A 15,307-nucleotide genomic window follows, 5' to 3' on the forward strand; every position below is an offset into this window, starting at 1 on the left:
CATATATCAAACTGTAGGTTTCACATTGTGATCATTATTCCAAAAATTGACATACCCACATCATCAATTCAAGCTACAAAGTGGAGTTTAATTTCATACGTTCACAACCATCATTATTAATACTCTTTTATCTCAGCAATATACTAAATTCATCATGCAATAACTCACAACAACAATCACATATTTTCAAAAGTATCATAACACGTGTTAAAATTATTATCACTCAACACTTTTCTCCAATTCAACATCACCAATTTTCATATAATTACATACACACAAATTAACAGATTTCAATCATCTTACTACACTTATGAAAGACAAATTAGCTTCACATACCTTAGGGAAACTAAGGCAGCTCTACAAATACCCGCTCGAAGCTTTCACCACCAAGAATTTTAGGAGAAAGCCTACAATTTGACATAATGATGATCAGAATGAAATCTTGGGACCCAAAATTAACCAATAATCAAAGAAGAAACTAAATTGATAAATGAGGGACAGATTTGGTACGTATGATCATAGACCGAAGATAGACCGAAAAAAGGGGTAGAAACTTACTTGCTCTAAACAAATAATCAATTGGATGAAAATGGAGAGTACTTCGTTGTGATCCTCTAGGAACCTTCTGATTGTCAAACAAAATATTAGACAGTAAGAAAATGTAGAGAGAAGATAGAAAAAGCTTAGAGAACGAGTTTTAGAGAGATGAAATGTGTTTTAAGGAATGAGACGACAGTATGAAAATTCTATTTATTTTATCAACTTATTTTAAAATAAAATAATTAATCTCATTATTTTAAAACACCTATCTATTATAATACTTCATTTTCTAGCTTTTTATAACATTCAACATTAGCATGTCTAATTTTATTTAAATCTATACTTCTATTGAATATGTAACTCTAATACTTTACAAAATTTATTCATATATTTTATATTATTTATCTAATTTTACATTTAAACAATGTTTTCATAAAAATATAAATTCTTATATTTTTAAATGAGAATTTATAATTGAGTCAAAAATATTTTTTATATTATTATAAATTATAACTAAATGCATCAATTTATCAAAAACTAAAATACTGAAATTCTATTATATTAAAACATAAAACAATATCTATTTAAAAACTTAAAAAAATGTAAGTTGATAAAGAAAGGCCAAATTTTTTTTGTCTTTATTGGACGATAACAGCATCCACATTTCCGGCAAATAATAATTGTAGACAGTCTACAGAATTATAGGAATTAGTTAGCAGAAACTACTTTGTCAATCATATGATATGTTTGTTTTAACCACCTGATCAGTTTATATAATGGTTTCAACATTTTGGCTAACACAAGTCAATAAACGATGATTATGTTGGAAAAACAACTGGTTCTTGTGTTGATACTACTTTGCCGTGTTCCTTTTCATGTCAAAAATTGTCTTGGATTAGAAGATGGAATCACCAGATCTCAATTCCCAAAAGGGTTCCTCTTCGGAGCATGCACTTCCTCCTACCAGGTACATGTTTTACTTCACCTTTCCCTGCCTTCAAATTCATGTTGGAGTTACTCTAAAGTTGAACTTTTCCCAGAAATATACCAAGTTTGTTGGAGTTACACAGTTGCTTACTTTTCCTTCTCTGTTTCTGAAATATTTAAAGTTGCTGTTTTTATAATGGGGTTTTTCTTCTTCTTTTTCTCCAAAAAAAAATTGAGGGAGCACCTCGTGAAGATGGCAAGGGTTTGAGCAACTGGGATGTTTTCAGTCATATTCCAGGTAAATTGTCAGTTGAATATGCAAAGTCGGTCTTCATTTCTTGTTGAGCATAAAGCTATGGAATTATAATGATGAACCCGAATGATCATTCTGCAATTTGATGAATTTTCAGGAAAGACAAGCAATGATGAGAATGGTGACATTGCAGATGATCACTATCATCTGTATTTGGTAAATATCAGCTTCATATTTTACCTGTTTTTGTTTCACTCTGATAGCATAGTTGACTTGCTTAATCATTGTCCCTCTTACTTGACAGGAAGACATCAAGTTGATGTCCTCTCTTGGGATAAACGTGTATCGATTTTCTATTTCATGGGCAAGGATTCTACCTAGTATGTAATTAGCAATACATGTAATAAATAGCTCTTATGATCTTATCATTAAAAATTTCTGATGAATTTGGTCTTCATTAACAGGAGGGATATATGGGGACATAAATCCAGGTGGAATAAAGTTCTACAATAAAATCATAGACAATCTGCTGCTTAGAGGTGAAGTAAAATTCCCCACATGGTTCTTTATATTCCATAACAATGCTACTTTGTTTTGGCTTCATATTGATGGCATTCACTTTTAGCAAGACACAAGAACTAACTCTCCCTAGAAAAGAAAACTATAGCTGTTTTGTTGAACTTCATATTTAATGTTTGTGTTTATAACCGCGTGACATTGTCCTAAGTTATGCCTAAATCTGAGCGTGGTGTGCTTAATCCAGGGATTGAGCCATTTGTGACAATTCACCATCATGACTTGCCACAAGAACTGGAAGAAAAATATGGTGGTTGGCTTAGTCCCCTGATACAGTAAATGCGTTGTTCTTACTATTTCAGTCCTGTGATATACATATGCTAGTGATTTTGGAAATTTGCCACTTCTTCTAAGAAATTATCCTCTAAGCTGATGAATTCCTCAGCATAACTGTAGCCTGAAAGTTAAGCTAAGTTTACTGTAAAACTTTGATAACGTGTATTCTTGTGTTGTAGGAGAGATTTTGTGTATTTTGCTGAGATTTGTTTCAAGAGCTTTGGAGACAGGGTTAAGTACTGGACTACCATCAATGAACCAAACCTAGTTGCAGACTTTGGCTTTATAAGAGGAACATATCCCCCTGGTCACTGCTCCCCACCTTTTGGAAATTGTTCTACTGGTAACTCTGATGTTGAGCCTCTCATTGCCATGCACAATATGTTACTTTCACATGCCAAGGCTGTTGAGTTGTACCGAAAGCATTTTCAGGTATTTGTTGTCACATTTTCTAGTTTAGGTGAAAAAGGATTAAAGGCTAAGATGGGCTTCTAATTAGTAAACTAATCCAGAAAAAGCAAGGCGGAATCATTGGCATTGTTGCTCATACCTTCATGTATGAACCTCTTAGAGATGAAGAATGTGATACACAAGCTGTGAAAAGAGTCTTGTCTTTTGTTGTATCATGGTAAGTTGTGTTAGTAAGTAGTATTATAAATTATTATGTACTTTATTAATGAAAAGACTAGCAGCACAATAAAATTCTGATATTTTGTAGGTGCTTAGATCCCTTGGTTTTTGGTGAGTACCCTGCTGAAATGCGTTCTATTCTTGGGAACCAGTTGCCAAGATTCTCTCCTGAGGAGAAGAATCTCATAAAAGGAAGCTTAGACTTCATTGGCATCAATAACTATGGAACTCTTTATGCCAAGGACTGCTCCCTCACTGCTTGTCCTTTAGGAACAGATCGTCCAATAAGAGGCTTTGTAGAAACAATCGGAATAAGAGATGGCATTCCTATTGGTGATGAGGTACTTTTGTGTCTTCCAAGTGTTCTAACCATTGTGTTATTGATGGTCTTTTTTTTCTTTTTTTAAGGGGGTACTTAGGGAGAGCTTTTATATATATGTGTGTGTGTGTGAGACTTGAGTCCAATCCATATAAAGTATTGGCATCATTTTTAATCCAAAATCTTGAAACCATGGATTTATGAGTCTTTTTTGTGTAACTTTGTTGGTTATACCTAATTGGGACTTAGACTTAGATTATTTCCACTAGATACAGTGTTTACTCAAATGTTTGATAAAGGAAAAAACATTCAACATAATTGGTGATACATTTTCTTTTGTCCTAGTAGACAGGAAACCCAAGGTTCTTTGTGGTTCCAAGGGGCTTGGAGAAGATTGTAGACTACATCAAGATAAGATACCATAACAGGCCCATGTATATTACAGAAAATGGTAAGTGAAACTAAATACATTTCATGATCTCATTTTCTCCCATTTTGTTATTTTCATGGGTTGTGCTTGATCAATGAATGAGTAATGTAATCTCAAACATTTTACCTAAGGGACATGGAACCTTAACTATTGAGGGTTGCTTTTGTGAAGGTATTAGTTAATAACTTATAGATGACCACTTGGAAATTGTTTCAGGATATTCATCACCACCAAAACCAGATATGACAATAAATGATCTACTGCAAGATTTCAAACGAGTAGATTATCATAAAGCTTACCTTGCAGCCCTGCTTAGAGCCATAAGGTATGATATGAGTAGCAACATTGTTTAAGGCCTATTCTTAGTTACTTTGTTGACAGGGAGGGATTTTATTATGTGCAGGAAAGGTGCTGATGTAAGAGGATATATGATATGGTCATTGATGGACAACTTTGAATGGGCAAGTGGCTATGAAGTCAAATATGGTCTTTATTATGTGGATAGAGATACTCTTGAACGGATCCCCAAACTTTCTGTTCAATGGTTTTCAAGTTTCCTCAACAACACTACCAACACTTATGAACAAGACTTGAGTGAGCAATACGTTAGAAGCCAAGATGCAATGACTGCTGGTTTCAAAGTTATTTGAACTAGCTGAATACTAGCAACATACTCTTTAGCATATTTCATTGTTGGTTGAAATTTGTTGGAAGTCATAAAATTTTCTGGAACTTGGAATTTCTTGAGTGTTACTTGTGATTTTATAATTTATAAAAAATTTAATCATCAGAGTATGTTTGAAAAATTGTATCAGTAGGCTCATCTTTTTGTTCATAGCATGTTTTGTTGAAGAAGATGAACCCACAACCAAAACATCAGCAAGAAAAAAGGGCCCATAAGGCAAATGTTTGAATTCATTGTTGAACCTAGACAATGTACTACAAGCTCGTTGACAACTTTTATGTTCAGAACACTTTCAATATTTTTTTCCAATATGCTTAAAATCTCCTATATTCCTCAGAAATGAATGTTAATTTTTAAGTTGGAGGATTTTCTAAATGCTAGTTAAATGTCAGACAAGACTTAAATTAATATGATTAAATTATATTTTCTGATAACTTGTAAACAAAAAGCTGGAATAGCTCAGTTGGTTAGAGCGTGTGGCTGTTAACCACAAGGTCGGAGGTTCAAGCCCTCCTTCTAGCGGTTTTACTTTTATTTCTTCTTTTAATGGTTCAGCCAAATAATTGTACACGAAGAGAATTTTTTATTATAATTAAAAAATAATTTTTTTTAACTTAATACAGTTTTTATTTTTGAAAATTTAGTTTTTCTATCTCATCTTTCCTTTGTATTTCCTTTTAGCCAAAACAAATCAAGGCTCCTTTGATAAGTTGATGGCGGAGTATTGAAAACTGTATCAACACGTAATTTAATACAATATTTATTTTTTATTTTAGTGTATCATAATTTAAGAGTGAATGTAGTTTTGATATAATTTCATTAAAACACATTAATATTATAAATTTTTAGTATTATTATATATAATAAATCTATCGACACTTTAAATAATAAATTTAAATCAAAATATATCGATAATGATTTTGTTATACATATGCAAGTAAATTTTAATACCAAAATACCCTTCGAATTTTAGTTACCTTATTTTCACTTCTTTTTAAATTTAAGTTTGAATTTATTTTGCTATAACTAACATAAGTCTATTTGTATTTGTTTTAAAATGATAATCGACAATGTTTATTGATATGAAAAATAAATAATAGATTGATATATCATTAATATTTTTTAACTAATAATATAGCTCTAAAATATTATGACATACAATATCTCATGATATAATTTATTATTATCTCATGATATAATTTATTATTATCTCATGATATAATTTATTATTAGATTCTTTCCAGGAATAATACTTAATTATTCAAGTAACAAAATATTTTTAATATATATTTACTTCCTAATGCTCTAATAAACCTATAAATACAACTTCTTACCACTCAACTCTAATTTTCAATCATACCTTCTACAATTAATTATAATAATACATATATTTACCTTTTTTATTAACTTAAAGCATAGAAAAAAATTTCATTTGAATTTCTTTTTTATCACACATGCAAATCAATACAGACTATTTAGTAATAACAACCTAACATTCAAGAATGAAGATTTTGCCTTAAAGACTCTTCTCAATAATATCTAGTAAGAATAATAATGTTTATGTTAATTTTAGGGAATATTGTGAGGTGGGATGAGGTATATCATCGTTTCCCTAAGTGTTTTACTTGCTCAAAAGGATGACCTAGCAGCTGTCAGAGCGGCTGCAGCGGAATGGTTAGCGTGGGAACAAACCAAGAGGGGGGTGAATTGGTTATATTCAAATATTATCCCTTTTTAATATTTTTCTCTTAATTTCTTACTAAGCAGATAATTAAACTTAAATAACAGAGTAAGGGAAAGAGAAAAATTACACAGGTATTTTATCCTGGTTCAGATCACTAGGATCCTACGTCCAGTCGCTTATCTCAAACAAGATAAACCTTTTTCACTATCACAAAACTATTACAAATATTAGTCACACAGAAAAACAATTTGTAACAGTTTAGAAATTACCACCTCTCTTGAAACCACAAGAGATGAACTTACACCTCCTTTGAATCTTCACAAAGGATGATCACCTCCTTCGAATGCTTCACGAAGGATGATTCTCTTCCAGACACTTCCTCAGACACACCAAGGATGATCAAGCTATTCCTCTGTCACCGCAGTACCACTTCAGGACTTTGCAGACAGGAGTTTCCTTAGCTTCAGCAATTTCACAGAGTTCTCAAAAGAGTTCAGAGTACTTGAGCACAAGGGAAGAGTTTCTCAAGTTCTTGTTGAGAGAAAATGAGAGTCTATTTATAGACTCATCCAAAGGCTCCTCCATTTTCGCTTTTAGACTTTCTGACTGTGTTAATCGATTAGCTACAGTGGTTAATCGATTAACAACCCAACGGATACTTCAACGGCTCTAAAAACGGCTAGTTTTTCAAACGTTCACCTTGTTAATCGATTAACAGCCCTTGTTAATCGATTAACGCTAATCGATTAACACCCTCTGTTAATCGATTAGCACTGCACTGCTGGGCTTCTTCATGGCGCACTGGAACAATCGATTAACAGCCCTTGTTAATCGATTAACGCTAATCGATTAGCACCTCTTGTTAATCGATTAGCACTGCACAGAATTTTGCTTATGGCTTATTTTTACATCACTTTTGAATGCATACATAAAACTACTAATTTTCCTATGTTCATACAATTATTACAAAAGATTACAAGTCTTCAAAGATCATTCTTCATGAGTCTTGTTTGTTCTTGACTTGATTTGGACATCATCAAAACTTCATCTTCATCAATTTGCTAACAATCTCCCCCTTTTTGATGATGATCAAAACTTTCTTGATTTAAAGCTTTTGGTAATAATCTGTATTTGAAACACAACTTAAGGAAGAAATAATTGTTAGGGTACTTAGAAATAAGTTTAAGGCTTTAAATATTTCTCCCCCTTTTTGATCATTATTAAAAAGTGATGAATAAGTGCTCCCCCTAATTTGATTAGAAATTATACTCCCCCTTAATAAAAGCATGTAGGCATAGAATAAGAAAAGACAACATACATTTTATTGAATATTAAGATGCAAGCATACAAGGAAATATAAAGGGTACACACTAATAAAAACATAGAAACATAAATTTCCTAGGGCTCATCATCGCTATCGGGTACATAGAGTTTTGCCAGTTTGTCATCAATCTCCTTAAGATGATTATCAATTGCATCATATCTAAGAGCATGATAAGCCATCATATCATCCATCCGTGATTGGTGCATAGAAGCCATATCTGCAATTTGTCTAGATATACTCTCTAGACTATATTCTTGGGGAGGATGGGATGGTCCAGCAACATTGGTTGGATGAGGCATAGGTAAATCTTCATCTTCTTCAGCTGATGCATCATCTTCTGGTGCAATATCATCTTCAGCACGGACAAACATATTTCCTTGGCGTATAAATCCCATTTGATGCAAAGTTGATTCCTCAATTTCATGACTTCTTAAGACGGAGAGATGTTTCTCTCCGGTAACATCAACTCCTTTATACACACATATTAAGGAAATAAGGAGGGGATATGGAAGATGACTTCTATCATACCTCTTTGCCCGGACAATAGTTTCGGAGATAAGATCTACCCAATTGATTTTGATATTTTGAGTAATGGCAGACATGATCATGAGATCAATTTCAAAGCATTGGGCTAGGTTTGAGCCTCTTGGACACAACAACCATACAATAAGATAATGAAGAACCCTTTCCTCCATTCTAAGATTTCCTACAAGAAGATATCGCCTATTTGGTAGAGGTTGTTGAGGGTTGCGCATGAAAGAACGATATGCCAAAATTTTGTTAAAATCACCAAAGTCATTTGGCACATGCATGGTATTTTCTAAGATGGGAAGATGAGCAACATTGGTCCAAATGTCATTATCCAGAATGATATCGATCCCTTTGACACGAGTGTAAATAATACCGTTTTGGGATTTTAGATTGTAGTAGAATACTCTTACCAAATCTGGATAGTAATTCCCTTGAAGTTGCAGTAGATGCTGGACACCTTGCTCAATCAATTGCTGAGAAAATTGAAATTGATGTGTGGTAAACCAATTGAGATCTACAAATTTTTGACGAAGAATCTTGCGTTCTTTCCACATTTATAGATATTCTTCATGCTTTCCATCATCGGAAATCCACCCTTGAATATTTGGACCACGTGCAATAGGTGTGCTTTCTGATCCATAGCTTCTTCTTCTTCTTCTTCTTGATGGTTCAGCCATGAGAGCAAGAGATTGGAATTTTGAGAGAAGAAATGAAGTGAATTTGAGTTGTAGAGGGATGGTAAAGTGAGTGGGTAAAAATGAGGGATGGTATGGGTTTAAATAGGCTGAAAAAGGACCCCCCTAACGTTCAAATTTAAAAAATGACCGTTTATAGCCGTTACAACGGCTATTTTTGGGCAGAATTTACTGCCAGTAACGTATGCTAATCGATTAACAGGACCTGTTAATCGATTAACGTTAATCGATTAACACCCTCTGTTAATCGATTAACTGACGCTGATTTCCGGAAATCAGCAAATTGTTCTTAGTTTCAATTTTTAACATGTTTTCAATATCCCTAAGTCTCTTCTAAGCTCATAGAATCTATCTTTAGGCAATGCTTTGGTGAAAATATCAGCTAATTGATGTTGGGTATCAATATATTCTATTTCACAATCTCCTTTTTGCACATGATCTCTAAGAAAGTGATGCCTAATCTCAATGTGCTTGGTTCTAGAATGCATTATGGGATTCTTTGTAAGGTTTATTGCACTTGTATTATCACACTTAAGTGGTATATGATCTAAATGAATGTCATAATCTTCTAATTGCTGTTTCATCCATAAAATTTGCGCACAACAATTTCCCGCAGCAATATATTCAGCCTCAGTGGTAGATAAGGCTACACAGGCTTGTTTCTTAGAATGCCAAGAAACTAATGAACTACCTAGAAGATGACATGTTCCACTAGTGCTTTTTCTATCTATCTTACAACCTCCATAATCAGCATCTGAAAATCCTACAAGACTAGGTTCCGTTCCAGATGGATACCATAAACCAAAGGATGCAGTTCCCTTAAGATATTTCAATATTCTTTTAACTGTAGTAAGGTGAGATTCTCTAGGACTAGATTGATACCTAGCACACACACAAACACTTTGCATAATATCTGGTCTACTAGCAGTGAGATATAACAAAGAACCTATCATACATCTATATTTGGTTTGATTTACCTCTTTACCTGACTCATCTTTGTCAAGATAGCATGAGGTTCCCATAGGTGTAGATGCTTCCTTTGCTTTGTCCATTTCAAACTTCTTAAGAATTTCTCTACAATACTTAGTTTGAGAAATGAACGTACCTTCTTTCGTTTGCTTAATTTGAAGACCAAGGAAGAATGTTAATTCTCCCATCATAGACATTTCAAATTCACCCTGCATAGTCTTAGCAAATTCCTCACAAAGAGATTTATTAGTTGATCCAAAAATAATATCATCAACATATACTTGAATAATCAAAATATGTTTTCCGACTCTTTTAATAAACAAAGTGGAATCAACTTTTCCTCTATTAAAGTCATTTTCTAAAAGAAAATTGCTAAGTCTTTCATACCAAGATCTAGGTGCTTGTTTTAAACCATAAAGTGCTTTCTTTAATTTATAGATGTGATTTGGAAATTTAAAATCTTCAAAACCGGGTGGTTGTTCAACATACACATCTTCTTTTATAAAACCATTTAGAAATGCACTTTTAACATCCATTTGAAATAATTTAAATTTCATTATAGATGCATAAGCAAGAAGTAGGCGTATTGCCTCTAACCTGGCAACTGGAGCATATGTCTCATCATAATCTATACCTTCTTCTTGACTATATCCTTGAGCCACAAGCCTAGCTTTATTCTTGGTGATGTTTCCATCTTCATCCAGTTTGTTTCTGAATACCCATTTTGTTCCAATTACTTGATGAGTATCTTCTCTAGGAATCAATTCCCAAACTTGATTTCTTTCAAACTGGTTGAGTTCTTCTTGCATTGCTATACACCATTGTTCATCTTGAAGAGCTTCCTTAATGTTCTTAGGTTCAATCTGCGACATAAAAGCTACATTCATACAAAAATTAACTAAATTTCTTCTAGTGTTTACCCCTTTTGATATGTCGCCAATGATGTTGTCCAATGATAATCCTCTAGGTTGTTGCCATATTTTGTTTAGATCTTCATCATCTTGAGGATTATTCATTTTCTCTTCATTGGTTGTCTTTTGCAAGTCTTCATTTTCACCTGCATCTGATTCATCTGACTCAAGAGGTTTTACCTCAAGGTCCACAATTTCATCAAAGACAACATGCACAGATTCTTCTATTTCAAGTGTTTTCCGATTAAAAACTCTATAAGCTTTGCTAGTTAGAGAATATCCTAGAAAAATAGCTTCATCGGATTTGGAATCAAATTTTCCTAAATTTTGTTTTCCATTATTTAAGACAAAACATTTGCATCCAAAAATTCTTAAATGTGAAACATTTGGTTTTCTACCTTTAAAAAGTTCATAAGGAGTACATTTCAAAATTGGCCTAATAAGCATTCTATTCAATACATAACATGCAGTACTCACAGCATCAGCCCAAAATTGTTTAGGAACACTATATTCATTTAACATAGTTCTAGCAAGTTCCTCTAAGGATCTATTCTTTCTTTCTACAACTCCATTTTGTTGAGGAGTTCTAGGTGCAGAAAAATTATGAGAAATGCCATATTCTTCACAAAAAGTTTCAAAAGATTCATTTTGAAATTCACCTCCATGGTCACTTCTAATAGCCTTTATTTTCAAGTCCTTTTCATTTTGAACTAAATTTGCAAACTTTTTAAATTCTTTGAAAGCTTCACTTTTAAGAGTAAGAAAGAAAGTCCAAGTATATCTTGAATAATCATCCACAATAACTAAAGCATAATAATTTCCACCAAAACTTTTTATCCTAGAGGGACCAAATAAATCCATGTGCAAAAGTTCTAAGGGTTTTAAACTAGAAACAACATTTTTCGAATGGAAAGATGATTTCACTTGTTTTCCCTTTTGACATGCATCACACAATTTATTTTTCACATATTTTAGTTTTGGTAAACCAATTACTAAGTCTTTAGAAATGAGTTTATTCAATTGTTGCATATGAATATGTGCAGCTCTTTTATGCCATAACCATGGATTTTCTTCTTTTACTACTAAACATGAAATATTCCTATTTGATGCATTTTCTAAATCAATCAAATAAATATTGTTATGCCTAATTCCTTTCAAAGCAATTTCGGAAGAATCATTTTTATAAATAGTGCAAGAATTTTGTTCGAAGGTTACCTTGAATCCTTTATCGCATAATTGACTAATGCTAATTAAGTTATGCTTTAATCCTTCCACATATAGCACGTCTTTGATCATCAAGGTATCTTCACTTCCAATATCTCCAATTCCAAGGATTTTTCCTTTGTTGTTATCACCATAGGTGACAAAGCCTCGTTCCTTTTTCCGGAAGCTTGTAAATTTCTTTTTATCTCCGGTCATGTGTTTTGAGCATCCACTGTCAAGACACCACATATACTTCCTTGGTTTTGATAATTCCTACAACACAAAAAGAACAAGCTATTTAGGTACCCAACTACTTTGTATGGGTCCTTTGGGTTAGATTTAAAAAGATTAAAATCATTTTACAACCCAAACATATCTACCACTTGGAACACCATAATGCTTAATTTTACATTTGTTAGATGTATGACCCTTTTTCATACAATAAAAGCATGATGCAACATTTGTGTTCCTATAAGTTGTTCCTTTTTGTACCCAAGTTCTACGGGTTCTATGATTATGTTTAATTTTAGGAACATACTTATTTTTAACAACCTTATTTTCATTAGTTTTACTACATTCTCCAGTGGTTGTATTTTCAGAAAAATATTTGAATTTTATGCAAGATTCACATTCATTATTAGCAACATATTTTTCTTTTTCATAATATAAAACTTTACTTTTTAAATTTCTAATTTCTTCCGCTTGATATAAAAATTTATTTTTCAAACTTCTGTTTTCTTCAGATAAATTTGTAAATTCAGTTTTCAAATTATCATTTATTTTAGAGAAATTTTCAGAAGTAATTTTCAAATTTTTATTTTCTTCAAGAACATTTTCAAAATTTAATTTTACCTCTTTGAAATCCTTTTTCAATTTCTTATGAGCTATATCTAATTTTTCGGATTCTACTAATAAAGCAGCATAAGTATCATGCAATTCAGTTTCACTATCATATTGACTAGAATTATCTGAATCGTTAGATGTACTTACTTGGCTTCCAGAGTCATCGTCATCCGCCATTAGACATATGTTTGCTTCTTCATCAGAACTGCTCGAGTCAGAAATTGATTCGTTGTCATCGTCCCATGCGATGTATGCTTTCTTTTTCTTGAAGAACTTCTTTTCTTTCTTTTCTTCACCCTTCTTTTGATTTGGGCAGTCTGCTTTTAAGTGTCCTTTTTCTCCGCAACCATAGCATCTATAGTTTGAGGAAGATCCTTGATTTTCTCTCTTTTCATTTCTGAATCTCCCTTTACCTTTTGATTTCATGAACCTATTGAACCTCTTGATGAGTAAACTCAAATTTTCATCTTCTTCTAAGTCTTCATCTTCCATTTTGCTTTTGTTCTTTTCTACCTCAGATTTGAAGGCTAGAGTCTTTTTCTTAGTTTTTGCTTCTTCTTCATCTAGTCTTCCGAGGTCAAGTTCATGCTCTCTCAACTTTCCAAATAATGCAGCCATTGTCATTGTGTTGAGATTTTGTGACTCAGAAATTGCAGTCACTATTGGTTGCCAAGACCTGTCTAAAGATTTCAAAATTTTAATGTTAAGCTCATCAGTATCGAAAGACTTACCTAATCCAATAAGATGATTTACGATGTTGGTGAAGCGTTTCTGAACATCTACTATTGTTTCCCCTTGCTTCATCCTGAACATTTCGTATTCCTGGATTAATGTATTCTTTCTTGCTCTCTTAACATCATCTGTACCTTCATGGGTTACTCTAAGTACTTCCCACATTTCTTGTGCAGTTTTACAAATAGAAATCCTGTAAAACTCGTCAACAGTTAAAGCAGATGAAATAATATTACGAGCTTTTACATCATTACCAAATTTTTTCTTATCTTCAGCAGTCCATTGGTCACGGGGCTTTGGTTCCTGCATATTGTTAATTGGAACAAAAGGACCAGATACAACAGCATCCCAAATATCTATATCAATAGATTCCATAAAAATTTGCATTCTTACCTTCCAGAATGTGTAATTTTCACCTGTGAATAGTGGTGGTCTATTGATAGAAGCACCCTCTGCAAATGTTTGATGTGATCCCGCCATTTGAATGACTATCAAAGCAAGCTCTGATACCAATTGTCAGAGCGGCTGCAGCGGAATGGTTAGCGTGGGAACAAACCAAGAGGGGGGGTGAATTGGTTATATTCAAATATTATCCCTTTTTAATATTTTTCTCTTAATTTCTTACTAAGCAGATAATTAAACTTAAATAACAGAGTAAGGGAAAGAGAAAAATTACACAGGTATTTTATCCTGGTTCAGATCACTAGGATCCTACGTCCAGTCGCTTATCTCAAACAAGATAAACCTTTTTCACTATCACAAAACTATTACAAATATTAGTCACACAGAAAAACAATTTGTAACAGTTTAGAAATTACCACCTCTCTTGAAACCACAAGAGATGAACTTACACCTCCTTTGAATCTTCACAAAGGATGATCACCTCCTTCGAATGCTTCACGAAGGATGATTCTCTTCCAGACACTTCCTCAGACACACCAAGGATGATCAAGCTATTCCTCTGTCACCGCAGTACCACTTCAGGACTTTGCAGACAGGAGTTTCCTTAGCTTCAGCAATTTCACAGAGTTCTCAAAAGAGTTCAGAGTACTTGAGCACAAGGGAAGAGTTTCTCAAGTTCTTGTTGAGAGAAAATGAGAGTCTATTTATAGACTCATCCAAAGGCTCCTCCATTTTCGCTTTTAGACTTTCTGACTGTGTTAATCGATTAGCTACAGTGGTTAATCGATTAACAACCCAACGGATACTTCAACGGCTCTAAAAACGGCTAGTTTTTCAAACGTTCACCTTGTTAATCGATTAACAGCCCTTGTTAATCGATTAACGCTAATCGATTAACACCCTATGTTAATCGATTAGCACTGCACTGCTGGGCTTCTTCATGGCGCACTGGAACAATCGATTAACAGCCCTTGTTAATCGATTAACGCTAATCGATTAGCACCTTTTGTTAATCGATTAGCACTGCACAGAATTTTGCTTATGGCTTATTTTTACATCACTTTTGAATGCATACATAAAACTACTAATTTTCCTATGTTCATACAATTATTACAAAAGATTACAAGTCTTCAAAGATCATTCTTCATGAGTCTTGTTTGTTCTTGACTTGATTTGGACATCATCAAAACTTCATCTTCATCAATTTGCTAACAGCAGCATCACAAGGCGCGACCACTGTCAAAAAGTTTTTAAGGTGAAGTTGGTCTTCCATGTCAGATTACTACAATTGAGTAACCTAAATCAAGCTTTGAGTGCAACGGAATACAAATACACACACAATTATTAAACACGTGAATATCGACTTTAACAAATATA

General features: G+C 33.2%; 1 protein-coding gene and 1 non-coding gene across 3 annotated transcripts; both read left to right on the plus strand.

The window, feature by feature from the left end:
* Positions 1–1,259: 1,259 nt before the first annotated feature.
* On the plus strand, positions 1,260–4,934 carry LOC108333040 (beta-glucosidase 18). Of its 2 annotated transcripts, XM_017568361.2 has the most exons (12): positions 1,260–1,507; positions 1,705–1,765; positions 1,878–1,936; positions 2,025–2,100; positions 2,185–2,259; positions 2,484–2,571; positions 2,752–3,004; positions 3,085–3,200; positions 3,291–3,543; positions 3,870–3,972; positions 4,168–4,276; positions 4,355–4,934. In XM_017568361.2, the coding sequence occupies exons 1-12, from the start codon at positions 1,355–1,357 to the stop codon at positions 4,599–4,601; spliced, it is 1,593 nt and encodes a 530-aa protein (XP_017423850.1). In that variant the 5' UTR covers positions 1,260–1,354; the 3' UTR covers positions 4,602–4,934. The 2 variants fall into 2 exon arrangements, with proteins under 2 accessions (XP_017423850.1, XP_052726909.1); XM_052870949.1 differs by having other exon boundaries at positions 1,365–1,765; positions 2,029–2,100.
* A 150-nt stretch (positions 4,935–5,084) lies between these two features.
* On the plus strand, positions 5,085–5,158 carry TRNAN-GUU (transfer RNA asparagine (anticodon GUU)). Its single transcript has one exon. It is a non-coding gene; the product is annotated as a tRNA-Asn (tRNA).
* The last annotated feature ends 10,149 nt before the right edge of the window (positions 5,159–15,307 follow it).

This window comes from Vigna angularis, chromosome 11, assembly GCF_016808095.1.
Source record: "Vigna angularis cultivar LongXiaoDou No.4 chromosome 11, ASM1680809v1, whole genome shotgun sequence".
Lineage (NCBI taxonomy): Eukaryota > Viridiplantae > Streptophyta > Magnoliopsida > Fabales > Fabaceae > Vigna > Vigna angularis.

Excerpts from the sequence above, each read along its gene's own strand:
- LOC108333040 (XM_017568361.2), top strand. The coding sequence starts at position 1,355 with ATGATTATGTTGGAAAAACAACTGGTTCTTGTGTTGATACTACTTTGC. Across the intron at positions 1,766-1,877 it reads TGTTTTCAGTCATATTCCAG|GAAAGACAAGCAATGATGAG; the intron begins GTAAATTGTCAG and ends ATGAATTTTCAG. Across the intron at positions 3,201-3,290 it reads TTGTCTTTTGTTGTATCATG|GTGCTTAGATCCCTTGGTTT; the intron begins GTAAGTTGTGTT and ends GATATTTTGTAG.